Source organism: Alosa alosa, chromosome 1 (genome assembly GCF_017589495.1).
Source record: "Alosa alosa isolate M-15738 ecotype Scorff River chromosome 1, AALO_Geno_1.1, whole genome shotgun sequence".
Lineage (NCBI taxonomy): Eukaryota > Metazoa > Chordata > Actinopteri > Clupeiformes > Clupeidae > Alosa > Alosa alosa.
In genome coordinates, this window is record NC_063189.1 from 9,906,093 (window position 1) to 9,930,636 (window position 24,544).

Below are 24,544 nucleotides of genomic sequence, written 5' to 3' on the forward strand. Positions count from 1 at the left end.
CATCACTGTCATGGACGGCTGTCCCCTGGGGGCCCAGAGTAGCTAGTGCAGCCAGGTCCGGCCTGGAGGTCTGAGACGAGAGCGCTCTGATTGCACACTAATGACACAGTGAGTCATCCCCGGCTAAATCGGACGATGTGTTTTTCTTTCTCTCTTATTCTGTGGTATGGATGATGTTATTTTAACCATCCCATGTGCCATTTTGGGATTTGTTGAACTCTGAAGTGTGCAGAAGAAATGATTGGTGACCTCTACTTTTCCATAAGTAACCTAAAGTAGTAACATAAAGTTTAGGAGCTTAGGGGAAAACAAGTATTCAATCTCTTTTTCACAAAAACAAGCTAATGAATGTAAGTTCATGAATATTATTGACTTCCCCTTCAATGTATGTGACATCAAATTCATATAAAAAGTTTTTGTAATGAGTGTATTATCTCTAATTTAGTGTGCACTAAAGTCCATTTATTGCAAAAAATTGTGTTGGGCTTTTTTTTTAAACTGTCACCATGAACCATGAAAACTGTTTATATCAAATCTTTTTTGGGAAGGTTCAGTTTCTATGACAGTGCTGTTACTGACCCCTGGTCTCTAGGAGAGGTTCTGTACTGCAGGACTGGCCCAAAGAGCCTCCTCATCCATTCTCATGCCTGAGTCTGAAGGGTTACAATGTATGCAATCTGGCCAGATCACTAAAAGGTCTGGCTCATTGGTCTGGGATTTTGAGAACAATACTCAAGTGCAGTGAGCACTGAAAGACAAACGTAAGAGCATATTGAAAGCATATGAAAAGGCATATATCCATGCAAATATGCCTAAATGTGCAAGAGAATATGCAGTTCTGGCTAAAAATGACTAAAAACCTCTGAAAAATGACTAAAAAATCCATCACCCTTAAAACATACTTTTTACATACATACTTTTAATGTAGACCCTACTGGTTGAAAAGATAATGGCAGTAAGAAGAACCATCAGCAGAGGGAGACACTGCTTCATGTGAGAAGAGCCAGGTACCCCAACTCCCTCTCCACTCTGGAGAGAACTGACTGAAAGTTAGTCATACTGTATGCTACTATAAAATATGTTGTATTGTTGTACAATAATATAAAAATGTCCACAGAAAATGTGTTAATGCTGTGATAGACAACATATTGCCTACCTCTAAGGGAAGATAGGGTGAGAAATAAGACAAATAAGAAACTGCAAGAATATATTTAAGTATATAAATAAAAAAATAAAAAACTCCCAAATATAAAAGGAGAGGAAAATCTTATTGAAACCCACTGGCCTTTACCAGTTGAAGTAATCTCAGCAAATATAATGACGGCAGCACTGTTCCAGCCATGTGGCAATCCGTCTGTGCTTCTTTTGGCAGACGCTACAGAGCCTTGAATGCCCTGTTAGCAGAGTTCATTAGCCGCGGGTATACCCACAGGAGCAGCTGGACTCTCTGGCCTGCCAGAAATGGCTAAACCATGGGGCCAGTGGTTTGATTCTGTAATGTGGGTGTACAACAAACTGTGGGTGGATGGTTTTGTCCATGGGAGTGGGTGCACTACTTGTGTGTACATCTCCTTATTCTCCCATGTCTCAAAAGTAATTTGTATACAGGTACTCATACAGATACACATACTCAGATACAAATATACACGTGTTCTTTTTTAAAAACACTGTTTATTTTCAAGCTCAATACAAATGGCACCACACACTACAAAATATATACAGTATGAATGGGTATTCTTAAAGTCAATGTGACTCAGTGAAAAACCTGTGACTGACTCCGTTAACCATGGTTGACCTCAGGTTGAGGGTCCACAATACTCAGGCCCCTGCCCAGTGCTTCTGACTATAAAAGGCCGGGATGAAAAAGGGCATTCTAAGATGAGCATACCTTATTCAGTGACCGCTATCGAAAATCAACATAATCACAGACTGCAGGGTTCTAACCTGTTAGCACCATAGAAACCTACTGTAACATATACACATTGGACACTTCTATTATCTGAGTTATGTTATAGTGCTACGCTATAAAAGTTTAACTTTATAATGCAACTACTCCGATATTCAGTAACAGCAACGTCGTTGGGGGTGATGTGGGGAGAGTGAACAAGGAGAGGATCTGTTTATTCAGCTGGTCCCTGAGGAGGGATGTGTGTGCTTGACACATGTCGTATTGTGATTTGTGAGGACTTGAGTGAGAACGAGCTCCATGCGTGGGCCTTCAGGTGTGTTCCCTTTCTGCGGTCAGCACGGCCATGCGGCTTGCCGTTAGTGTACCTCCCATTGAGATTGATGTCGCTGCAGGCGCTGAACCACCAGCCCCCTGGGAAAGTACACAGGCAGAGACAAGAGATGCAGATTTGAACGGTCAGAACTGCATCCTCCTGACCGTTTTGGCCACAGCCTCCAGTGATCTTGGCCTGACCTGCTCAGTTTTGCTGACAACTAGATGCCACTGATTGTATCGCCTGTGGGTGCAATACATCCTGAGAGCTTCACAGCTGCTATGAGAGAATTTCTCAATCAAACAGTTTGCATGCAGCCAAACCGCTGCCGACTGCTTATCAGGCAGTTACACTGCTGTGAATACATGAATGGCTTCAGAGATAACTATAATATACATTGATTATGGAATTAATGCAATCAATGCAGTAAATTACTCAAAAGTCACATGTTTATAATGTGAGTGAAGATGCTCAGAGGGATGTCTATCTACAATAATATAGATATTTGAAAACCAAACCTGCATATCAACCAAACACTTAATCTAAGTACTTGAGCCGTGTGTCTTGACGAAGCATACATTTTGAAGATTATTTTCCTATTATTATTATTATTATTTAGTGGTGCAGACATATAGCATCACAATGTCAAGTTTTATGAGGTGAATACCCTTTCATCTTTTAATGGTTCGGCACTGATAATACAGTGCATTATGTGACATACAAACCTACTTAGTGTAACGTAATGTTTTGATGATGATTTAAAAATTAGCTTCTCTCTTCTTTCTCTTTTTTATCTCATACTGCATCACTTCTTCAACTCCTGAGTATAAACACATAACCTTTAAGCTTTAAAATTACTCTTCAGGTTCTGTTCCTGATCAGAGGTCGTCTTACTGTACCTGTGTAGTCATTGGTGCAGCTGGGCTCCTGGTGTTCGTCGTTCATGCGGTCCTTGGTGGAGAACCGGATGGCTGTGTCGTTTCCCACAGTGGTCGGCAGGTCACTGTCTGTTGGCCTGAGGTGGATTGCGTAGTCAGAGCTGGCATCCTCCATCATGAGGTGGTATTCCACAACGTACTTGGCCTGTTTGGAGTCCTCGGCTATGATCCGCAGGATTGTGTCATTGTGCTGAGTGAGGGCATGGACCTTCCTCAAGCCAAGCCAGAACTCTCCTGCCAAAGACAAAAGCACCTCATTGGTCAACTTGTTTGTTTAAATGTCTCGCACGGGTTCATCTTAAACTGCTCCATCATTTAACTTGATTGGCATAATGACATTACCTAAAGACACAAATATGTATTCATACCTACATTAGATTACATGTGTATACATTCTTCATTTTCTCCTGCATTCTCATGCACAAGCTACTGTCTGTGTGTTAACGGACTTCAGTTTATTACTAGACTAGCTTAGCAGTATGGTATGTTGCAAGAGGCCTGCTTAGAAGGATGTAATGCTGGCTTATAGTAAACACATTAGCCAGACATCTTCAGGAAGCTTCTTCAAGAGACTCTGAATGACAGTTCACTGTCACACAACAGGCTACACAGCAGCAAAGTTGATTTTCAGAAAAGACAGGTCTGTCCCGTGCTTGAATGTCATCACTTACAGGTAGGGGTTACAGGTGTGGGTATGTGCAGTGAGGCTTTCCTAGCTTTGATCAAATTACAAGACACATACACCTCAATCTACACAGTCAACACACCTTTAAAGCTGCCAAAGCCCTCTTCATAATTTCTCCAGGTCTGGTCGAAATCCACAGAGCCATCCTGTCTGTGCTGAATGACAGTAGCACCCCCATCTGCAGGCAAAAATTGAGTACTGAGTTTCCCCACTATTTTATTCAGCTAAAGGAAAGCATTCCAAGTTTGGTGTCATTTTTGATGAAAGACTCGTCTGAAAAGGCCCCTAAAGTCAGCCTCAGTAATGGTTGACATTTAGGGAGGAAATAATGGATTCAGAGGATTCAGCCTCTTTCAAATAGCATAATACTTTTATAATACTATTACTACTACAACTGCTACAACAACTACTATTACTATGACTACTACTACTACTAATAATGATAATAATAAAGAAATTCATGACTAAATTGTCATTCGATTTGGCAAACTATTGGTGGTGGTGTTGCCTGCTGAAAATGCCTAAAATATTTTCCTGTGTGCTGTATCATTTCAATCAAATGTCAGAAAACATGACATCTTTGTTTAATAAGGAAGAGGAGTCTTACTGTCGGTCATTTCACAGTGCACCAGGAAGGGCCGGGACCGGTTGGGCTTGATGGGGTACAGGCCGCTGTTCTTCTGGCCTCTGGCATACACATCACCACAGTGGGCTGGGAGACCTGTAACATGACCCGACAGAAACAGTCAAAGCTCAATGTTTTCATATAAACTGGCTTCTGCACATCAGCAGGTGAAATATGCTGGTGGCACCAACCAACAGAAGTGTTTTTTCCTCATGGGGACACTACTTCACATTGGAATATGTAACACTTATATATATATTGTACAATAAAATCACATTGTGAGCTGCTTAATTGAAGCATTCTCTAAATGACCAGAATGACATGTACGGATAGCACAATAAAAACCCAAAAACGATCACACGTACCATCCCACAGAGAGTCGTTACTGGTGCTGTTGTCCGACAGGTACCCAGACACATTGTGAGTCTCTTTGTTCCAGACCCATTTGAAAACAGTGTCCTGAAGGATGCTGTCACTGACCTAGTGGGGGCATAAGGACCAGGCTGTTAATTACTGGAATAACTTGTACCTGACAGCACATTATACAACATAAAAAATATGAACCTGAAAAGTAAATGAACTACCGTGCTCATACTATTTTGAAACTCCCAAAGAGGCTGTTCCTTTACGTCACGTAGCATAGCTACTTTGGATCTAATCATTCAGGTGAGTTTTCATGCCCCTATTTCTTCATAATTCGGTGTGGATGCAGCGCTTAACAGTGACAATGTATGCAAAAGACAATACCTTCTTCTCCAGGCTCTTGATCTGGGTCCTTTGGAAGTTGAGCTGTTCACTTTGTTCCCTCACTGCCTTCAGGAGGTCTGTGATGCTTCTCTCTTGGGTGTGAATGACCTCCTGCAAGGCGACACATCACAGCTCAGGGTAGCCCAGTACATATTTTTTACTTTTAGAACATTCACTTCACTGGATTCATTTCAATTCTGAGCTCAGAAGTGCTATGCTTGCAGTTATCATCCTTCGACAAAAGTGAAACTTTAACTTTTGCACATTATCAGTTTGCCTTTTAAGTGAATTCACAACTTTGCACTACTTATAAAACTTGGCTGTTCTCACTCTCCTGACAATTGGCCACTCTGAAAGAAAATATGCTGACAGGCTGAAGATAAGGCGGAGAACCGAGGCCACAGCACTGTTCTGGAAGTCTCACCTTGAGAGCAGAGATTTCGGCGAGCTGGTCTGCGGAGAGAAGGCCCTGGGACAGGCCACTCATCTTCTCCTCCAGCTGGCCCACCTGGCTCCGCAGCTTGCTCCGCTCCCGAATGATGTCCTCCACCTTGGTGTTGATCTCCTGGGACAGGCTCTTGATCTCGTCGTTGTTGGACTTGAGGACGACGGTGGTCTTCTTCAGCTCCTCCTCCTCCTCCTTGATCTCGCTGGCCAGGGTGGCGAGCTGGTAGAACGAGCGGTCGAACACGTTGAGCTTTTGGAAGATGTCGTTGATTTGGCCCTTGGTCTTCTGTACAAAGTCCTTCAGGCTGTGGCCGAGCTGAAGGAGCCCGTTGGCCAGGAGCCGGACGTCATCCAGGGGGGCAAAGGAGAAACGGGACTCCGCTTCCTTTGCACCAGTAGCGGGTAAGCCATGAGCACAAGCAACGAACACCAGCAGGAGCAGCAGCAGCTTCATTATTCCGGTTGTTTCTGGAATTCTCCCTTCGTGGTGTTGGCGTCTGTCTGTGTCTCCTCTACCGCCTCTGGAAGAAAGACGGCCAAAGTCAGTGGCATGTCAGCTTATATACCTGCTTCCAGAGGGGGGTTGATTATTAAGCAACGCACAGTTTGAACTTTAGTAGTCCTCTACACTCCCTGCTTGGTCCTCAATGTGCAAACAAAGTGTTCACAACAGGCCAGTATCACCCTACCCCTGATCTCCTTAGATGTAACATGGCCTGTTGTGAACAGCTGCAGTAATGGAACTTTTAAATGCCTCCTCTACTCTCAACTCCTTATTGCCGCAGGGGATTTCACTCACTTAACACCAAACATAAGGATTCCATAAGGGGCCATGGGTAAAAAGTGTGCATCAGAAAGTTCACCAGGCACATCAGAATTTTTTTTTTACAAAAAACGTTTTTAATCGTATGGAGCCCCCGATGGTTCACAGTGGTATTTGTTTTCTAAGCTTTTTTTGCGTTCCCCTTGCAATATTTTTACATTCCCTTGTCAAAGTTCTGCGTTCCCTCAAATTAAATTTTGCACATTTCTTCAAATTAGTTTTGTGCTTCCTTGCAGAAGAGTGCTTCTGACTTTAGCAAAGGTATGCAAAACTATTGTGAGGGAATCCAAAAGGGTAAAAAAAAAGGGGTTTTGCCATGACACACAGCTGTAATCACATATCTAAATAACAGATAACGTTATATACAGTAATTACAGAAAAACAGCTGAGGCAAAGTCATGTTTTCTGTCATGTAGAGAGTGAAATCTGTTTAAATGGGTCATGTTTATAGGTCTGTGTGTGCATACCAAAGGGTCAAAGATTCTCAAAAATATTTTCATGTCTTCCAGACAGGCTAGAGGCTGGGCAGACTGTCCTTATTGATATGTAGTCACTTTCTGAAGCAGACATTACATTTAGCAGACACTTCTTGACCAAAGTGACTTACATATGTCAGCTATATTACAAGGGATCACATTGTCCCCGGAGCAACTTGGGGTTAAGTGCCTTGCTCAAGGGCACAACGATGGAAGCTGGGAATTGAACCGACAACTTTCAGGCTACTGCACGCTAGCCCAGCTCCTTAACCACTACACTACCACCGCAATATCAAATAGTTTTTTTTGTTAGGCAAACATACCTACTACAGAGTGAATGGCTATACAGTGGTTTGGATAAAGTGGCACATGAATTCAGGTTTGTCAAGGGATAAAATGACACCAGTTACACTACCCTTACACTACCCATGTCAATTTAATAATTCATCTAATCATTAATTACATTAAATTATGTACAATTAAATTACATACAATTACATACAATTAAAAATCAATAAAATAGTCAAAATAAATAAAAAATAATCTGTTTCCAAATTACAATCCACTGTAGAAATAAATATATTAATTCTAAGTGTCTGTAAGATTTTTTAGTTGATTAAGTGATTGCTGTTAACCCTTGAACCCTTTCTTGAATTTCCTCTGGGGATCAATAAAGTATCTATCTATCTATCTCTATCTTGAACCCTTTCTTGTGACGACACAATAAACAAAGAAACCTTGGTTAGTTGAATAGGGTTGTTTGTTGCCCATGGGTATCAGGGCATGGCACACAAATCAAACAGATCTCACTAAACTCAAACAGTTACATTACTCTGGTGTGTCATTTTGACTTTCTGGGACAGAAAAACGAAATCCACTCGAGATCTGTCTTGATCATTGTTTGGATCTTTATTGCAGCAGAGCAGGCATTGGGGATATTCCTCTTTTGCATTAGAAGAAGCAGTAGGCTTAATCATCTTTAGATGAGATGACATGACAGGAAAAATCAATAAATTATCTCTGTTTTGATGAATGTTTTATTTGCATTTCAGGTACGTGGCAAGATGATCAATCAAAATGGGCACATCAGTGGAACACTTGGACAATTATTAATTTACAATTCCACAATGTTTTTGTCATTCTGGCTGCTGGTGAAAAAGAAACAACTCTCTCAGTTCAAGCCAATAGCAATAAAGAGTATATCAGTGAGATGTTATTTTATCCTTCTTATTATGATTCAAGACATCATCCTTTATGATTTGTAGTTTCATATTTTTTATAGTATCCAATGACACATTCTGAAATACAAAAAAACAACCAAGCAACTCTACCAACTACTCCAGTGAAAATGTAGGTCCACTAGGCTACTTTATCCATAAAGTACTGGTCAGTATAATTGGTTGTACTGTACACCTACAGACCAAATCACGGTCACTGGGACCTCTTTTCACCCTGTTAAGCCTGAGAGCCAGTCGTTAAATGTTTACTTTTCTGGTGGGGTCTAGTTCGGGCACGTACATCAAACACCGGCCTTGGCCCTGATCTCAGGCCGACCTCAAGGCACAAAGGAAGGGTGCGTTGTCATGGATGCCACAGATACTGATGCTTCATTTAATTTGACCATACTGTTCCAGTGCTGGCATACTTTGTCAAAACACCAGGCTTGCTACACATTATGGTTATTCTGCTGAATTGAATATCTTTTGTCTTTAATATTTTACCATCATCCATAGCTAGCAAGATAGTCCATGTTCGCAGAGGAGAGAACAGTGCTTTTGGTGGTATGTCCTAGTTCTTCTGTCCCCCCTTTTTTGTAGATAAAAACATTAGATATTTTATTGATATTGGCAACAAATTGAATATTGTCCTTGGTTTTCATCTCAGAAATTTGGTCACCATATCTGCTAGACCTGCTGTCGAAATTCAACTCTAGCATATTTTGACCTACATTATGCAGACAAATGGGACCTGGCTTGCTAGTTATACCAGAGAGGGTTAAAGCGGAGCTAGTAATCAAGGATCTTTGGTTATACTCCAGTCAGCCCCCAACTGTAGACTTACAGTTCATTGCAATGCAATCAGTAGGCTACAACTAGAACTCACCTTCAGGGCACCCACCTATGAGTTAGATTAGGTTCTCAACCAGATTGTGTGGGGAAACATTTACATTTTACAATATAACATCACTTTTCATCCATTTTGTTTCATTTTCATTTTATACAAAACAGCATTGTTCACACTGGGCAGCTATTAATACTGTGGGCTTAAAATGTTGTCATGACAACATAACATTAGTTTCCTCTGTGAGTCGTTAGGTAGGCCTAGTTACAGTACATTAACATTGTCAGGTTATGATTATGAACATGGAACTTGATGTTCCTAGCAAAACTAGCTTCTATATCCTAGCATTAGGAGCATGAGGATAGTTGGTAGAAGCCTCATTATAAAATCGCTAAAGTCCTTTAATAAAGTTTCTGGTCTCACCCACCACCCACCTAATGGCTTCTCTGAAAATATAACATTATTCCAACTCAAGACTCCAATCTAAATATAATATTACAACACAGGGGTAAAGCTACAATGGTATTCATTAATGGTATTCATGCTTAGCTAAGGTAGCTATCGATATAATGCTATTATATTAGCTAGCTTCTAGTTCATCATGTCACTCTTTGGGGAAAAAAACAAATCAAAACAAACATACAAAAAAAAATGGTTTATTAAATGTTATCTGGCCTGCCTGCAAAAAGTGAACTGTGAGCACTCACCAACTCCCGAAGTGTACTGACAGGTAGGATAGGAAACGCTGGCTTGTGAAGATTGTATGGTTGAAGTGGATAGGCGGTTGCTGAAGGGCGATTTTTAGCATTGCTAACTTTTAATTTTTGTTACAGTAGCTTCTAGTTACGTTCCAAGTGAGAATGTTGCCTGGTAAGCCTACTAGACTGTCTAACTGGAGCATTTTAAGAAATAAGATTTGATTACTGTATATCATATAAGAAAGCAGTTTTGTTTATTCACATGAGTTTGACTATTCTGACAGTTCAGGGAACTATTTTATTGTTGGTCAGACAGCCCCCCTTAGAAACAATTATTTTTAACTAATGTAGTGTTCCTAATCATATACCTAAGTGGCTTTGGACAAAACCGTCTGCCAAACCATAACCAACCAATGCATGCATGCATGTGAGGGCATTGCAGCCAGGACAGGAACCATAAAACCAAGAGTAGCCTAGGGTAGGCCTAAGAGCAAAAACAGTAACTAACATCCAATGAACTAAGGTTAAAAACGTGTTTGGAATTACAATACACTACATTTGCAGTTTCAAGGACGAATACCGAATTGTGATGGGAAATTAATGTTCAATCTTGCTTAGTTCAAATATCTGAGCTCATAGCCTAATGAAATACTTGGCACAATAATTTCAGTAAATACTCTCTTGCAAGATTGCATGGATTGCAGACAGACAGCATAGCACAAGTTTGGTTGAAATTGGTTGGATCTGATTTAAGTAGCCAAACATTTATTTATTAGTCCAGCTAGCAGCTAGAGGGTCAGTGATTATACTTCGGTCACTGACTGCAGAGCATAGGAGCATTTACAATGTTGCCTTTCTTGGCCAGGGACCATTTGAAAAAGATACTATAGTCTCAATACGACCCCTCCTGGTTAAATAAAGGGGGGGGGGGGGTAATTGAACTCATAACAGGCCAAAAAGTCATGTTATTTGCGCTCTATCTGCTCAGTCCACCATACACACACAGCATTCAATCTAGCTTTGTTCATTTACTCACTGTACATGATACACAGATATGTGATCCGATCTAGGTAAACCCTTTTCATGGTGCACTGTGCACTCAAAAGTCCTTGATTTTGGCTCCGTTTCAACCCTCTGGTTAAATTTCACCAACTTAAGATTCTGATACCATCCTGGCAACATTTTGGACACCTAGCAAAATCCTGGATCCCATCCTTTGGACACCTAGCAAAATCCTGGATCCCATCCTTGATGTTGTTAGGATGGTGTCAGAATCATAAGTTGGTAAAATTGCACCATGTGAAGGGTTTTCTCAGATTGCATCACATATTGGAATGTATACAAAATGGCTTGGGTGGTCAATATTGGCATGTAATTGGTATTTCATCTCTGGGAGAATTTTTACCCACCTGACCTAATTGGTACCATGTAAATCAATTATGAAGGTACAGAAGTGCATTAGAAGGGACTCTTCAGGTCTTTGGCCTTCAGGTCGTAGGAGACTTTTGCTACAGAAGGCACTGTGCCAGAATCCATTTTGGAGTGCTTTTGCGTATCCATGACCTCAGCAGTCCGGTAAATTTAAGTTATATAATTTCAATCAAAGTGAGTGAAGTCAAAATGACAGGATGACACACTGTAACACTCTCTTGGAGACCTCTTTAGATTGTACATATACAGCACAATCAATTGCTAATATGAATATACACATATGCTATTCAATGAGAATTAATAGGGTTTCTCTTGCACTGTAACATGTGAGTCAGACCATTTATTAATATATCTGCTTCTCAGGTCAGCTTTCTGATTCCCCTGTACTCTGGAATTTGAGTTTAACAATTTTCTTATGTTTACACAATTACAAGAAAACAGATTTGTTTTGATTGGAATATTTTTTGTGTCTTCAGTTAGCTAGCAGAGCAGCTGTGAGTTTTCATTTAATAAGGCAGTTGGTTACAAAGGGGTTTTGTGATCCCAGTGCTTTTGGCAAAGAGATAGATTCACACCCCTCTGTGTGCAGTTGTAGATGCTGTCCTACAGTACACCTTTCCTGTGAGTAGTGAGTTAAAACCCAGTAAATATGGTGTGAAGATGACTCACACACAAACATCTTTCTTGGTATGAAGCAAAACACCAACACTTTTTGTTTTGATGTTTTAATGCCAACTGTGTCACTGCTATAATATGGAAAGCAATGATACTTAAGAATAACTTTTTTCAGTCCAAACCACAATAAATAAATGCTTTTGGTTGTGCTGAAACACAGTACTGAAGCAGTTTTAAAGATTTATGATAAAAAAAACCTCCCAGCTTCAACACACTTAACCATCACATAGTAATTTAGTAATAACACATATTTAGCACATTTTACACATTCTGTAAGAAGAGTGGAATGAATTATACAAACTCCATTGTGTACTGTAACTCCATGTACCCATCAGAATCAAGCCAGCAAACAGTGTTGAACCAGGCTGATGACCACCATGGAGAGGCATGATGAGAAGCTGGGTGGGGTTCAGCGTGTGTGGGACAGTGCCGGCTCTGGATGTCGGGATGATTGTGGCCCAGGAGAGGGGAGAGTGGAAAGGAGATACCTTAAGCATGAGTGGCATGCTGCCCCATGGGACTAGGAACACTCTAAATCCCCGAGCCCCCTCTGGTATTCTCGTGATTACAGAGGACAGTCAGGCCCCGCATAGCACTGGATAGAGTTACACTTCAGTGTGCGTGGAGTGGGGTAGGTGCACACACGTGCATGTGTGTGTGACAGGGCTCACGAAAGCCTTTTGGAAAAATGTTGTCCCTGTCCACTGTTGATACCCTCAGCAATGAGCCCTGTTACGAGAGCTGTCCCCAAAGAAAAGCCACTAAGTAGTTACTGCGTCTCCAACTGCTTTGTTTGACCACACCCTCTGGCTCCTATTGGATCATAGCTAAGGACCATCCTTGGTGCAGTGACACCCACCGTCTGTCATTGGGCAGGAGACAGAGAGGAGAGGCATGGCCGCCAGCATCTACCCTCCCCTATTGTCAGCACACAATAACACTGCTTTATGTTCTAGAAGAATTTCTAACTCGCGTTTTCTTGAGCAGCGGCTGCCTCCCACTTCAACTGGTGTCAAGCTGCTGTCCCTGTCTCAGAGTGAGACAGACAGAGGAAAAAAGGCTCAACAGGACCACAGCCAGAGACAGGCGTATGCTAACAGGAAAGGAGAAGAAGCCATGCCAAACTTGAGGTATTTAAGGTAAGTGATCCACATGAGGGGAAACTTGGATTTCAAGCATCCTGTCTGAGAGCAGGGGGAACTTCAAAGTGAGTGGGCTGTGTTCTTCATTGGTGAGTGGAACAAGTCCTTTGAATGAAGCTTATTTTGCACAGATCAGATCAGTCTCTTCTTTTCCATGATGCAACTTCCCTACCAGTGACTAGGCGTTAATGTTGTACAGCGGCATGAGTTCTGTCACACATAATTAAGATATTTGTGGGACTTTGTTGGTTTTCATTTAATCAGTATCATACACACATACGCATGCACACACACACACACACACACACACACACACACACACACACACACACACACACACACACACACACACACACACACATTGACACACATGGTTACAGACAGTGGTTAAATATTTCAGTACTCTGTCTTTGCCAGAAACAGCTATACAAAGTTTTTTCCGTTTATTTTTATTTATTTATTTTTTGTCTATTTCACCACAGGGCATGTGGTGCTCACACGGTATTCTGTCAAGAGCAGTGCAGCTAAATGTTGCTGTAGTAATGTGAAACCAGTAACATACCTTTGGTGCATAACAACACAGCCTCACATGCAGCATGTCATGATACTGGTACACATGGTACACATGTCCTATTGCTCTTGGCATGTGGCCTAGATGATTGTCAAGTTTTGCAGGCGAACAAAGAAGAAAGAAACAGGGAAAGAGAAAGAGAGATGGAAAAAAGAAAGAGAGAAGGGAGAAAAGGAGTGTAAGTGTAAGAGTGTGAGTGTGAGAGTAAAAGAGAGAAAAACCTGTGCTTAGTGGCTCTGACAGAGGGGTGAAAAGAACAGACATGTGAGAGATGGCAGGGTTGATATATGGCTCAGAGCTTACAGAGAAGCCATGGCTGTGCAGTGGTGGGACTGACCAGAGACAGCCCTCAGAGGGCCAGAGCAGGCAGCGTGCATGGAAAACAGGGCCTGTCCCTCCCTGCCTCTCTCCATTTCAAACATAAGGCATCTGACAAGGGGGGATTATAGTAAATGAGAGAGAGAAAGAGAAAGAGAGGTTGGCAGCTGTCCTTAAACCAACTCCAAATTGTGGAGCAGGAATGAACGGTGCTGGAAAAAAAAACGTTCGGTCAAGAGGGCCAAACAGGAAGAATAAAATACCTCTCTCTCACTATAAAGCCAACTGTGTGTTTGTGTGTGTATGTGTGTCTCTATGTCCATCTGTCTGCGTATGCCATCTGAGATCGATATAAATATTATGGCTGTGCAGTACGCTGAATCACCCACGGCCTGCTGAGGTCAGCGCCACAGGCATTAAGATGATCTCTTCATGTAGCTTAACATGGTTATACTTTTCAGAATCCTTGTGGTTAAATCTAACAGAGCAATTTGTGCCAACACTGGCATCAAATGTTCCATGGTCCCTCTTCTCACTGCTTTTCTTGCTATTTCTCTCACTTCATCCCTCTCACTTTCCATTTTGCTCCCTCCTTCACCTCTCCTTCCTTCTCTTTTTAAACGTTCCTTCTTCCTCACTCATTCTCTCCCTCTCACTGAAAGTCTGGGCTTAAATGAGCCATTCTTTCCCAGAGGTTACACTGTTTTTAAAGTTTTTTTCAGAGGGAGCCAGCAGTTTCTAAATTGTCATGAGTTCAAATTCAATTTGTGGTGGACAAAAGAATGCAATGGAAAGAAATGTATTTAATGAGAGTCCTTTTTTTCTTCTCAAAGGGCGCAGCAAGTATAGTTGCACAAGAAGAGCTATAATTATGAGAGGACAGAAGTGAGGACTGTGTATAGGGACTGAGCAGAGGCCTAGCTAAACATCCTCTTCGTCCCTTTGGCTAGCCGGCGAGAGAGCAACTGCGGCCAAAAGAAGTGATCTTTTCCTTCAATTGTCTTCGAACGCTTTGGAGCGGATGCTTCTGTTTTAGCATTTTTCTATTCACCAGACACTTTCATCCGAAGCTACACAGGTCACAGGGGAAGTGTAGAGCTGCATCTGTACTTGACCCTCATGGGAAAACGTCAGCAGGCTCTGTGGGAAAGGAGGAAGGTATATAAAGCCTTCATAAAGACTACATAACATATTAATAACAGCTACAGAAGGAAAACAACCAAAAAAAGCAAGTCACTTGGGCCACAAGTGGCCATTTGATGTTTGAGTTTTGAAAAGCTAGACATAAAGAAAGTGACCCAGCGTGTGATGGACAGTGAGGAGGAAGAAAGGCGCTTTGTTTTACGCTGTTGCAGACCTGGGGTCATATATCCGGAGACTGCCGAGCTGACTCTTGTGTATCCAGGGTTTGTTTTTAGAGTCAGCCCTCTTTTTTGATGTTATTTTTCTCACACACCAGCTGTATGTGGTGATTAAAAGCCATGGATGTTTTTAAATGAAAATCTTGAGGGATCGCGGAGTGGACTGAAATGTCAAAACGTTCTTATGAAAACAGTTATATCCACATCTATGCTGCTACCTCCTTGGAACCTAGAGATGTGTACATCTTATGTTTGCATGTACTGTAAGGGTGTGTGTGTGTGTGTGTGTGTGTGTGTGTGTGTGTGTGTGTGTGTGTGTGTGTTGATGTATGGGTAAGGGTCATAAGGATCCACTCATGTCAGAAAGGAAAGCTATTCGAAGTCCAAACAAGGCTTGAGTGCGGAAACTATACAGTATGTCCTGTCAACACTTCAGGATAAACTGGACACATTGTTTTGAGTTGCATTTCCACAAGGCGGTCCCTTTTTCCTGTCTCTCAGAAGGTGAAAAATGAGTGCAACAACAGGGCTTATGGGGCCATGGCACAGCATGCTCCGTGTGCTTCTACTGACACAGCAGACAGAGCACCGCACCGCGTATCTGATTCCCCTCTCTGGCACAGAAAAAGAGAAAATGAAAGAAAATAGCCTGTTGCTTATACTGATGGGCATCACTCTGAATGATAGCTATCAGTCTCGTGTAACTGAGACAGAGATAGATGGAGGGAGGGGGGGGCCTGACATACCAGATAGAATTTGTGTGCTTCAGAGAGAAAACCTGAGAGGGAAAAGTGTATGTCAGAGAGGAAATATGTCTCCTATACTTTTTGATATGCTGTATGCATGTAAAGTTGGAGGTTATGTCTTTATTTAGTGTGTGTGCGTGTGTGTGTGTGTGTGTGTGCATTTTGTTGTTGTGACCGACAGAGACAGCGAGAGTCCAGTTGCTTTTTCTGTTTGTCTGTTTATTGCATAGTTGACATTGTTTGGGTTGTGGCTGCCGCTGTGGTGCCTCCGCTGCAGCATGTGGTCAGAGATAGGGCAGGCAGGCAGAGCCAGGGTCAGAGGGGGAGGGAGAAGCCGACACATCCCGAGAAATAGTGGATAGAGAAATTCTGAGGAAAAACAGAGGATTTCAAAGATAGAGAGAATAGTGTGTGAGGTAAAGAGAAAGAAGGGGGTGGGGCCGTGTCTTTGGACAGTTATGAAAACATGTGGGGCATGAAATGAGGAAAACAGCAGCTGATTACAATCTGATTATTTCCAGGCTGTAAGTACTCTCCAAGGAGCAACTGAACAGAAGCCTGAAAATAATGGAAAAACAGACAGGTATGTTTAACCATTTGTCTGTTAGTTGTGATGTGAAAACAATTTGTTTAGATTTAAAATACCATGAATAAATAAATAAAAACATGGTTATATGGACTTGATGTTGTTGTGTTGCTGATTGAGACTATTGTGTCTGTCTGGCTAGTAAATGGCATATCTCCAAACATGAATGGGAATTGGAAAAGGCCACCCTCCTACTCAGTGGAGACACCATATGGCTTTCACCTGGACCTGGACTTCCTGAAGTATGTGGACGACATTGAGAAGGGGAACACCCTCAAGCGGGTCCCCATGCAGAGGAGGACCAGGCCCGCCAGCGCCAGTGCCCACCACAACCACAGCCTCCCGGGCCACGGACGCACCCATGGCCCCACTCAGTGGAGCTCCATCGGCTCCCTCTGGCCCAAGCCCCGCGGCGCGGACGGCCAGCACACGTACGACGGAGTCCTGTCCGGCTATCCCAGACATCCAGGCGCCCCTTGCACATCGCCGACCAGTGCTCACATGGAGGAGAGCATCCGGGCGTTTGACGAGCAGCCACTGGGGTGCTACGTGAGGCCCAATCTGCTGCGGGCCTCCAGCCTGCCGGCCACTGTCCTGCAGCGCAAGCGCTCCGAGTCCAACGACGACCCGACCAGTCCCCGGGGCTCCAGGGGCCACCTGCTGCTGCAGGAGGACGACGGCTCCTCCGAGGACGTGTTCGTCGACTCGGGCAGGATGTCGGCGCCGGTCGGCGGGTCAGGGGCGGGGACTCTGCAGAGGCTCACGGCGGCCCTGCGGCGGGTCGAGGAGCTGGAGGAGGAGATCCGGGTGGTCCCAGAGCTCAGGGCCCAGATCTGCATCCTGCAGGAGGAGAAGGAGAAGCTCCTCACCAGGCTCTACTCGGACCCGGAGAGCAGCCCGGAAGCGCCGAACTCCGGTCCGAAGGCAAACGGCCGACTGCGGGCTTCACGGGCAGGCGGCAAGGCCGATTGGGGCAACGGGCACAGTTCGGGACGCGGCTCGAGCAGTCTGGAGGATCAAGAGGAGGACTGGATGAGCCGGGAACTGCAGCGGCTTGAAGAGAAGGTCAAGGCCTCTTCTGTGCAGGTGGAGACTGAGGCCATGATGTCATCCGTCCGAGATGGCACACTTTCAGGGGCAGGTCAGCGGTCAGCTCGCTCAGTCCCCAGTAAGGAACGAGCAGAGCACCAGTCTGTGGACGCCCTACAGAAGAGGCTCGCTAGCCTGGAGCAGAGGCTCAGAGAGTCAGAAAAAGAGCTGGAGATGGCCAAGACCATGCTGCAGACCCACGTGGAGGAGGGCAGACTGAAGGACCAGAGAATAGAGGAGCTCAGGAAGATGGAGAGAGCCGAGGCCCAGCAGGATGCTACCAGAAACCTAAACACCACCATCAGCTCCTCATGCTCAGTCACCCAGCAAGGAATGCCCAGTAAAAAGGATGCCTCTGAAATCACCCCAAAGGAATGGAGAGTGGCTGGGGATGGGGGCAGCAGACAGGAGGGGACGGAGCCAGCACGTAAGTCACCACGTGGGAAGAGTGCGCCAGCTCCTCCAGGAGCAGTGGGAGTGTCTGTGCGCAGGCCAGAGGCCGGCGGAGCCCCTGCCCCCCAGGCTCAGCTCCATCCAGGAGGAGCTGGTGAGGCTGGTGGACACTCTGGCCTCCAGCGTGGACCCTGGGCAGAGGAGCGGCCCTGGACACCAGCTCACCGGTTGGTTCACTGCTAACTGCTAACCTCACTGCTAAAACAGACAAACAGAATGGCACAAACACTTGATCTGAACTAACTTTCTCAACCAATTGGTATATTGTGTTGAAATTCTTGAAGAAAATGCAAAAAAAAATCTGTTCTTTGTAACTGTAATTTAATTATGTATTTGTTTCTTATTCTCAGAAGCTAAGACCTCTGCTTTGGGAGGCGGGTATTGTCTGGTTGAAGAGACTATCAGGAGTGGTGGAGCTAATCATAGGTAGGTTTATGATGACACACTCAAGCCCAGCCCGAGGCGCTCCAAACAACCTTAATTGCCATGACTGTCTCTTTGAGGTCAAATCCTCTGTGTTTAGTTTACTGCTGTGTCACACCGTATTAATTCAGTGCAACTCTGTGAAGCATAATTAATTCCAATCCCAAAATCGGGCAGCTGGTCCTCATCATGTGATAAGAGGTGATTCTATAGTTACTGTGTGAAGAAGCTTTACAATTCCACTATTATACTCAACTCAACAAAATGACTTCCAGCAGGCCATCTGGTTGTGAGGAGATTGTAAAAGAAGACTCATCACACCGAGATGAAACCAACCCACATAGGAGGACTGAACGAGAACGGGACATTCAGACACAGCCAGGATCACAAAGACAGACAACAGGGTCAGCAACACAACAGGAGAGGACAGAGGGAAACTCAGGTGGACACCAGGGGGGATCGAGAGAATCGATGGAATCAGGAAATGAAGCAAACAGGTGAGATGCCATTTGTGGAGACAATGTAGCTGAAAACAGACATACTCCACAAATACTGCAGTATGATACTGCTGTTCCATAACCACATCACAGTGACATTTTTAGGGGCTTGGGAAATTTGGGGAAAGTATTATGGATTCATTGTGTTGTCTCATCCCTTTGACAGGGTTGATGAGGCCTTCATCGCTGCATGTCTTTACCTGAGGGACCACATGGATGAAATGGCAAATCTGAACGATGACATGGTAATGAATGAACTGTTCCACAAAACAGAAAGGGCAACTGAAATTCTATTCAGAATAGTAACATGCCATTGGGTTTTGATTATGGGGCGTGTTTTTGTATACAGGGGTAAAAATGCCTCTGCATGCAAAAGGATAGGTTTGGTTTACCTACCAATCAGAGCAACAAAATATGTGAAGGGAAAACAGCCAAAAATTCCTTCTTCTCGACAAATGCCTTAATCGCTGTTTTCTGTTTGGTTTTTAAAGTAATTGCACTGTTAATATCTTGTACAGTTGATGCAATAATGCTATCTAAACATCTTGCTTCTCTAGTAACTGTTTGATGTAAACAAAATCAACTCAAGTGTGCTCAGGTGACATGAATGACTAGGCACAATTGCTCGCCCAGCAAAAGCCCGCCCAGGCGATTTGATTGGTCTGAACCCCTCGGGCATAGAGGCTTTTCAGTGGTGCGACTCCAGAATTTCTCAAACTCAAAATTTGTGGGCGGGGTAAATTCAGGGTTGGCTTCCAGGGGTGTCTCTTTCAAAATGTAATCAAATCAATGTAACTCTTTTTTAATTATTTTGAGGATATACTGTACCTTTGGAATAAAACTGCAAGTGAAAGACAAGTGTGAGAGAGATGCAATGGGTAACAGGAAATTAATATTGAATAAATATTTGTGATGGCTGAGACATGTGTGCTGAGGAATGCTGCATGCTTTTATTTCCAGAGGCAGGCCCTGACGGTGGTGTTCCAGCAGTGGTTCCATGTGACGGCTGAGGAGGACTCGTCTGTCCACACGGTGGCGCTGTACCTGGACAAAGTCAGGGCCGCAGCGCCCTCGCTTCTTCACTTCCTCGTCAACCTGGCAGACGACAACGGCAACACTGCCCTGCACTACAGCGTGTCTCACTCGAACTTCGCCATCGTTCAGACCTTACTGAGCACAGGTCAGTGTTCATGCTGTGTGTGTAGTGTACGTGTGTGTGTGTGTGTGTGTGTACACCTCTCATCAGCCAACGTACAGGTGTCACATCATCTGGCGCTGACACTGTACAGTATGCGTGTGTGTGTGTGTGTGTGTGTGTGTGTGTGTGCACACCTCTCATCAGCCTACATACAGTACTCACATCATCTGGCACCACTACCATCCACATTCATTTACTCATCAGTGCCCAATTTAGGACACAACATAGACATTAAGGCACAAGTCTTATCAAAGCACTTAGCCCAACAAGGGCACTTGTGTGTTATGTGCATCTATGTGTTTGCTGTGTTGACTTCAGCGCTGAGTGAGGTCCCTTCTCTGTGTGTGTGTGTGTGTGTGTGTGTGTGTGTGTGTTGTTCAGGTGTTTGTGACGTGGACGTGCGGAACAAGGCTGGCTACACCTCCATCATGCTGGCCTCTCTCACTGCTGCAGACTCCGCTCTGGACCTGGAGGTGGTGCGCCAGCTCCTACGGAGTGGAGACGTCAGCGTCCGCGCTGGCCAGGTCAGCCCCTCCGTCCGCTGTCCGCTCCGACGGCAGTGACAGCAGCAGGCCGCCCACTGCACCTCCACCACCACTACCACCACCACCACCACCACCACCACTACCCTTTATCTACACTCCACTGATGGAGATTGGACTAAAACTCGATCTTGTACACCATGCTCCAAAGTTCACCACCAAAAGTGTTTTGGCAAAATCATTGTTTTTGTAAAAAAAAAAAAAATCTAATAAACACATCTAAATAATTCTTCAAAAACACAAAATGCGCTATACAGTATATACATTGTACTACACAGTAGGACTGTATTGTCACTTACTCTAACATTCATTATTGTAAATGTAACCTTAATGCATCAACATCTAACTTCAGCTGGTTTATAGACACCTCTGTCTAAAGGCTTGTACACTGCAGTGCAGAAGTAACCACTATTGTAGGCTGGTTTGTAGGCTTTTGTTTATTAACAAGAAGCATGTGCTCTTGTGAACACTATCATCTGTATGACTCATATCAAATAAACGGATCAATCAAACAGTTTTAAATCAATACACATATTTAATCCTTGACTTGGCTGACGTTCTCTTAACAATGAGCCTTGGTAGGATGACTAGCTCCTTTTTTCCCCAGGCAGGGCAGACTGCCCTGCACCTGGCTGCAAGGCACGGGCGCCGGCTAATCGTGCCACTCCTTCTGGCCGCGGGTGCCGATGCCAACGCCCAGGACCGCAGCGGCAGCACTGCTCTCATGCTGACCTGTGAGCGGGGACATGGCGACCTCGTCGCTTTCCTTCTGGAGCAGGCCAACTGCGATCTGACCCTCACTGATAGGGTCAGTTCCCCTTTCCATCTCTTCCCCTTTCTCTCTCACTCTCTCTCTCTCCTGTATGCATGCACATTGTGTGCCACACACACACACACACACACACTCACATACTCACTCTCACACACACACACACACACACAGATGGTAGAGAGGAACAGCCGGTAGCTGCATGCTGATAAAAATAAACGCAACTGAACATCAAAGAATAGGGGGCCAGTGGAGCCTCCTAGTACAGCAGCCTCCAGGTGGCAAACTGTAGTAGTGCTAATGTAAGAATAGTGTGGTGCTCATCGCACACATTTGGGAAGCTCTACCTGTTAAGACACCCTCAGTAGTCCAACCCAAGTGTTATAAAGCGGTCATAAATTCTCAACTTCCCCCCACCCCACCCCCCACCGCTGATGGGAGTTAAGTTTTTATGTTTGTGAATAACAGCAATATGATAGGAGTGAGGATTAGCCTTTAAAGAGCTTTCACAAACTTGACTGGAAATGAAAGCTCTACAATATGGCACAAGCTTAATCAGTCCTATTGTGAAGGTAAGCCTCAGCGCAAGTTAATCCTCCTCCAACACTCCTTATCTTTTTGGTGGAGGGGAGAGGGGAGGGGAAGGGCCGACTCCACACTTGCATGTGTCAGAGAGGGGAGGGGAAGGGCCGACTCCACAGAGTGTCTTCTCCTCTCTGCCAGGAAGGTCTTACTCATATGCAAATGAGCACTTCTGTCAGCCCCAGTGCCTCGGCTGAGCTGCAGTTTGCACAACCTGTTTTTGTTGTTGCTAGAGTGCCTGTTTTAGTACATTTGCAATGTACTAAAACATTTTACATTTCAAATCAAAAGCCATTGTCATAATGTGAAATTTAAATGGCATTATGATTTAGGCAAAGGAGATACTCAGTGTGACTTGTACGTAGTTTGGCAAAGGTGTCTAACCCAGCATGACTATCATTTATTAGTAGATGTAATTAGACATCAGGTATGACTAAAAGTATGACTAAATATCAGATAACATCTTATCTGACGGCTGCACATTCTCTCCTCTATGTGTGTGTGTGTGTATTGCAGGAGGGACGCTGCGCTCTGTCAATAGCTCTCCAGGCGTCCTTTACCAACATTGCCGACCTTCTGAAAGCCCACATGGCCTCTTAAGGCGTTGCTGAGACTCAAGCCAGATCACTCACCAAGAAGACTCTCTCTCTCGCTGACTCAGATAGCAAACACTGTTAAAAAAAGATTAGCACATTCAATATGACCCAGTCAAGTCATCTTATTGCTTTGACTTGCTTTGTTATGTCAACGTGTAGGGTCAAGTATATACTACACATAACCTTGATACTACACATAAACTTGACACTACATGTTCAAATAACTGAACTCAGTCAAAGCAATAACATGACCTGACTTGGGTTATATTACCTGTGTTAATGTTTTTCTACTAACACACACACACACACACACACACACACACACATAGTCTCTCTCTCTCTCTGGCTCAGATAGCACTGTCACTGAGATAAGAATCTCAACAGCAGACATAACTGTAAAGAGGAGATAGCGGCTAAGTGTTTGAATGAACACTTTGCAAAAACATACAAGCAATACCAAACATTTTGTAAGTAGGTGCAAACACATTCTAAAGTCTAAAGGAGCATAAGCAGAGACTGGGAACTGTTCCTTTTATCAGTGGCCACATGACAGAATGTCAGATATTGATGAAAATACTCTGAAGACCACAGACAGTACATCAATAACATCTCGGACATCATGCAAATATTCTCTCTCTCACACACATACACACACACATACACAAACACACACACACACACTAGAACATGCAATAAGAAAGAGTGGTAGAGATAGAGACATCAGTCAGTCAGGAGTGGGAACAAAGCCCTGCAGAGTTTTATGATTTGACAGTCAAGTTGACTCTGCCAGATTATACTTGGTCCTGTCAGACCTTGTCTGGCTGGAGTAATGTGTAAATGTTAATGTCAGTTACAATGTAAATCATCTACAGTGCCTTAGTCTACAGTTTTAATATCCACCATTTATCGTTCTCAGCATTTTTTAGCTATGATATTGCTGTAATATTGCCTTTTGCTGATGCCTGCAACAAGCACTTCAATAGAATCGGAAATGACCACCATACTACCACGCAATTTCCCCAGAACTGTTTATCCAGTACTGTGGCTTCTATCTTTCAATAAATATTTTTAATAGCCAGCAGTGTACACATTATTTCATACAGACTATTGAGAGAACACATTTAAGGTGGATTTTATTTTGACATTCCAGGATTCCAGGGTAAAGTCATACACTAAATGCATACATCTATCTGCAGGTAGACACAACAGAATCTGTGTAAATACCCTGAAGCCGTGGCTCTGGAACAGGATATGAAGATGAAAGATGAAAGAGGTCATCACATTCGAGGCCCTGGGAGGAATGCTGTCGCTTTACATCAGTACACCGTGCAGAGGCTGCTAAAACAGAGCAGCTCACTGAGAGTGCAAGCTAACCTACTGTATAACAGAGTCAGTGGTTATGGAAGTAGTTAGCTACTGTATGAGACGGAGTCAGTGGTTATGGAAGTAGTTAGCTGCTGGGCACAACTCACTGGATATGCCCATATCGTCAGTTCCAAATTGCATTTCAGCATGAAGTACATGTTAGTATGTTAAGGAACTTCTTTTGTTTTAATGAACTTGTCTCATCCAGTAGTATGCAACTTCAAAAACTTTTTTTCCATTATAGGATTACGCTCCTCTCCCTGTGTAAGATTTTGCATTGGCTAATTAACAGTTTTGGTTTCTGAACAAATCCTTTGCCAGTGCAGACTGAAAAAAACACACACTAAATAACACAAAATAATAAAATAATACCATACCGTACCCGCCTTCTACAGTTTACAAACACACACAGAAACACAAACCCACAGTGATGTTTCCGTCTGATCAACTAAAGATCCTCTAGGAGGAGCTACATCAT

General features: G+C 43.7%; 2 protein-coding genes across 2 annotated transcripts; one reads left to right on the top strand and one right to left on the bottom strand.

Annotated features, from left to right (window-relative positions):
* Nucleotides 1–1,651: 1,651 nt before the first annotated feature.
* Nucleotides 1,652–9,811, bottom strand: angptl3 (angiopoietin-like 3). Its single transcript, XM_048260629.1, has 8 exons — nucleotides 9,732–9,811; nucleotides 5,642–6,185; nucleotides 5,218–5,328; nucleotides 4,836–4,950; nucleotides 4,453–4,566; nucleotides 3,928–4,023; nucleotides 3,122–3,394; nucleotides 1,652–2,320 (listed from the first exon to the last, which is right to left on the bottom strand). The coding sequence occupies exons 2-8, from the start codon at nucleotides 6,116–6,118 to the stop codon at nucleotides 2,121–2,123; spliced, it is 1,386 nt and encodes a 461-aa protein (XP_048116586.1). The 5' UTR covers nucleotides 6,119–6,185; nucleotides 9,732–9,811; the 3' UTR covers nucleotides 1,652–2,120.
* Nucleotides 9,812–12,796: 2,985 nt separating this feature from the next.
* LOC125305860 (KN motif and ankyrin repeat domain-containing protein 2-like) lies at nucleotides 12,797–23,779 on the top strand. The gene is given in 11 exon segments (XM_048260893.1): nucleotides 12,797–12,967; nucleotides 16,488–16,549; nucleotides 16,695–18,056; nucleotides 18,058–18,261; nucleotides 18,445–18,520; nucleotides 18,793–19,014; nucleotides 19,181–19,259; nucleotides 19,975–20,194; nucleotides 20,594–20,736; nucleotides 21,362–21,562; nucleotides 22,622–23,779. Coding segments are annotated over 10 exon segments (2,607 nt in total). The 5' UTR covers nucleotides 12,797–12,967; nucleotides 16,488–16,533; the 3' UTR covers nucleotides 22,706–23,779.
* Nucleotides 23,780–24,544: the final 765 nt, after the last annotated feature.

Coding starts and splice junctions, on each gene's coding strand:
- angptl3 (XM_048260629.1), bottom strand. CDS start 6,118: ATGAAGCTGCTGCTGCTCCTGCTGGTGTTCGTTGCTTGTGCTCATGGC. Junction 4,951..5,217: donor TCAAGAGCCTGGAGAAGAAG/GTATTGTCTTTT, acceptor TGCCCCCACTAG/GTCAGTGACAGCATCCTTCA. Junction 4,024..4,452: donor GCACTGTGAAATGACCGACA/GTAAGACTCCTC, acceptor TTTTGCCTGCAG/ATGGGGGTGCTACTGTCATT.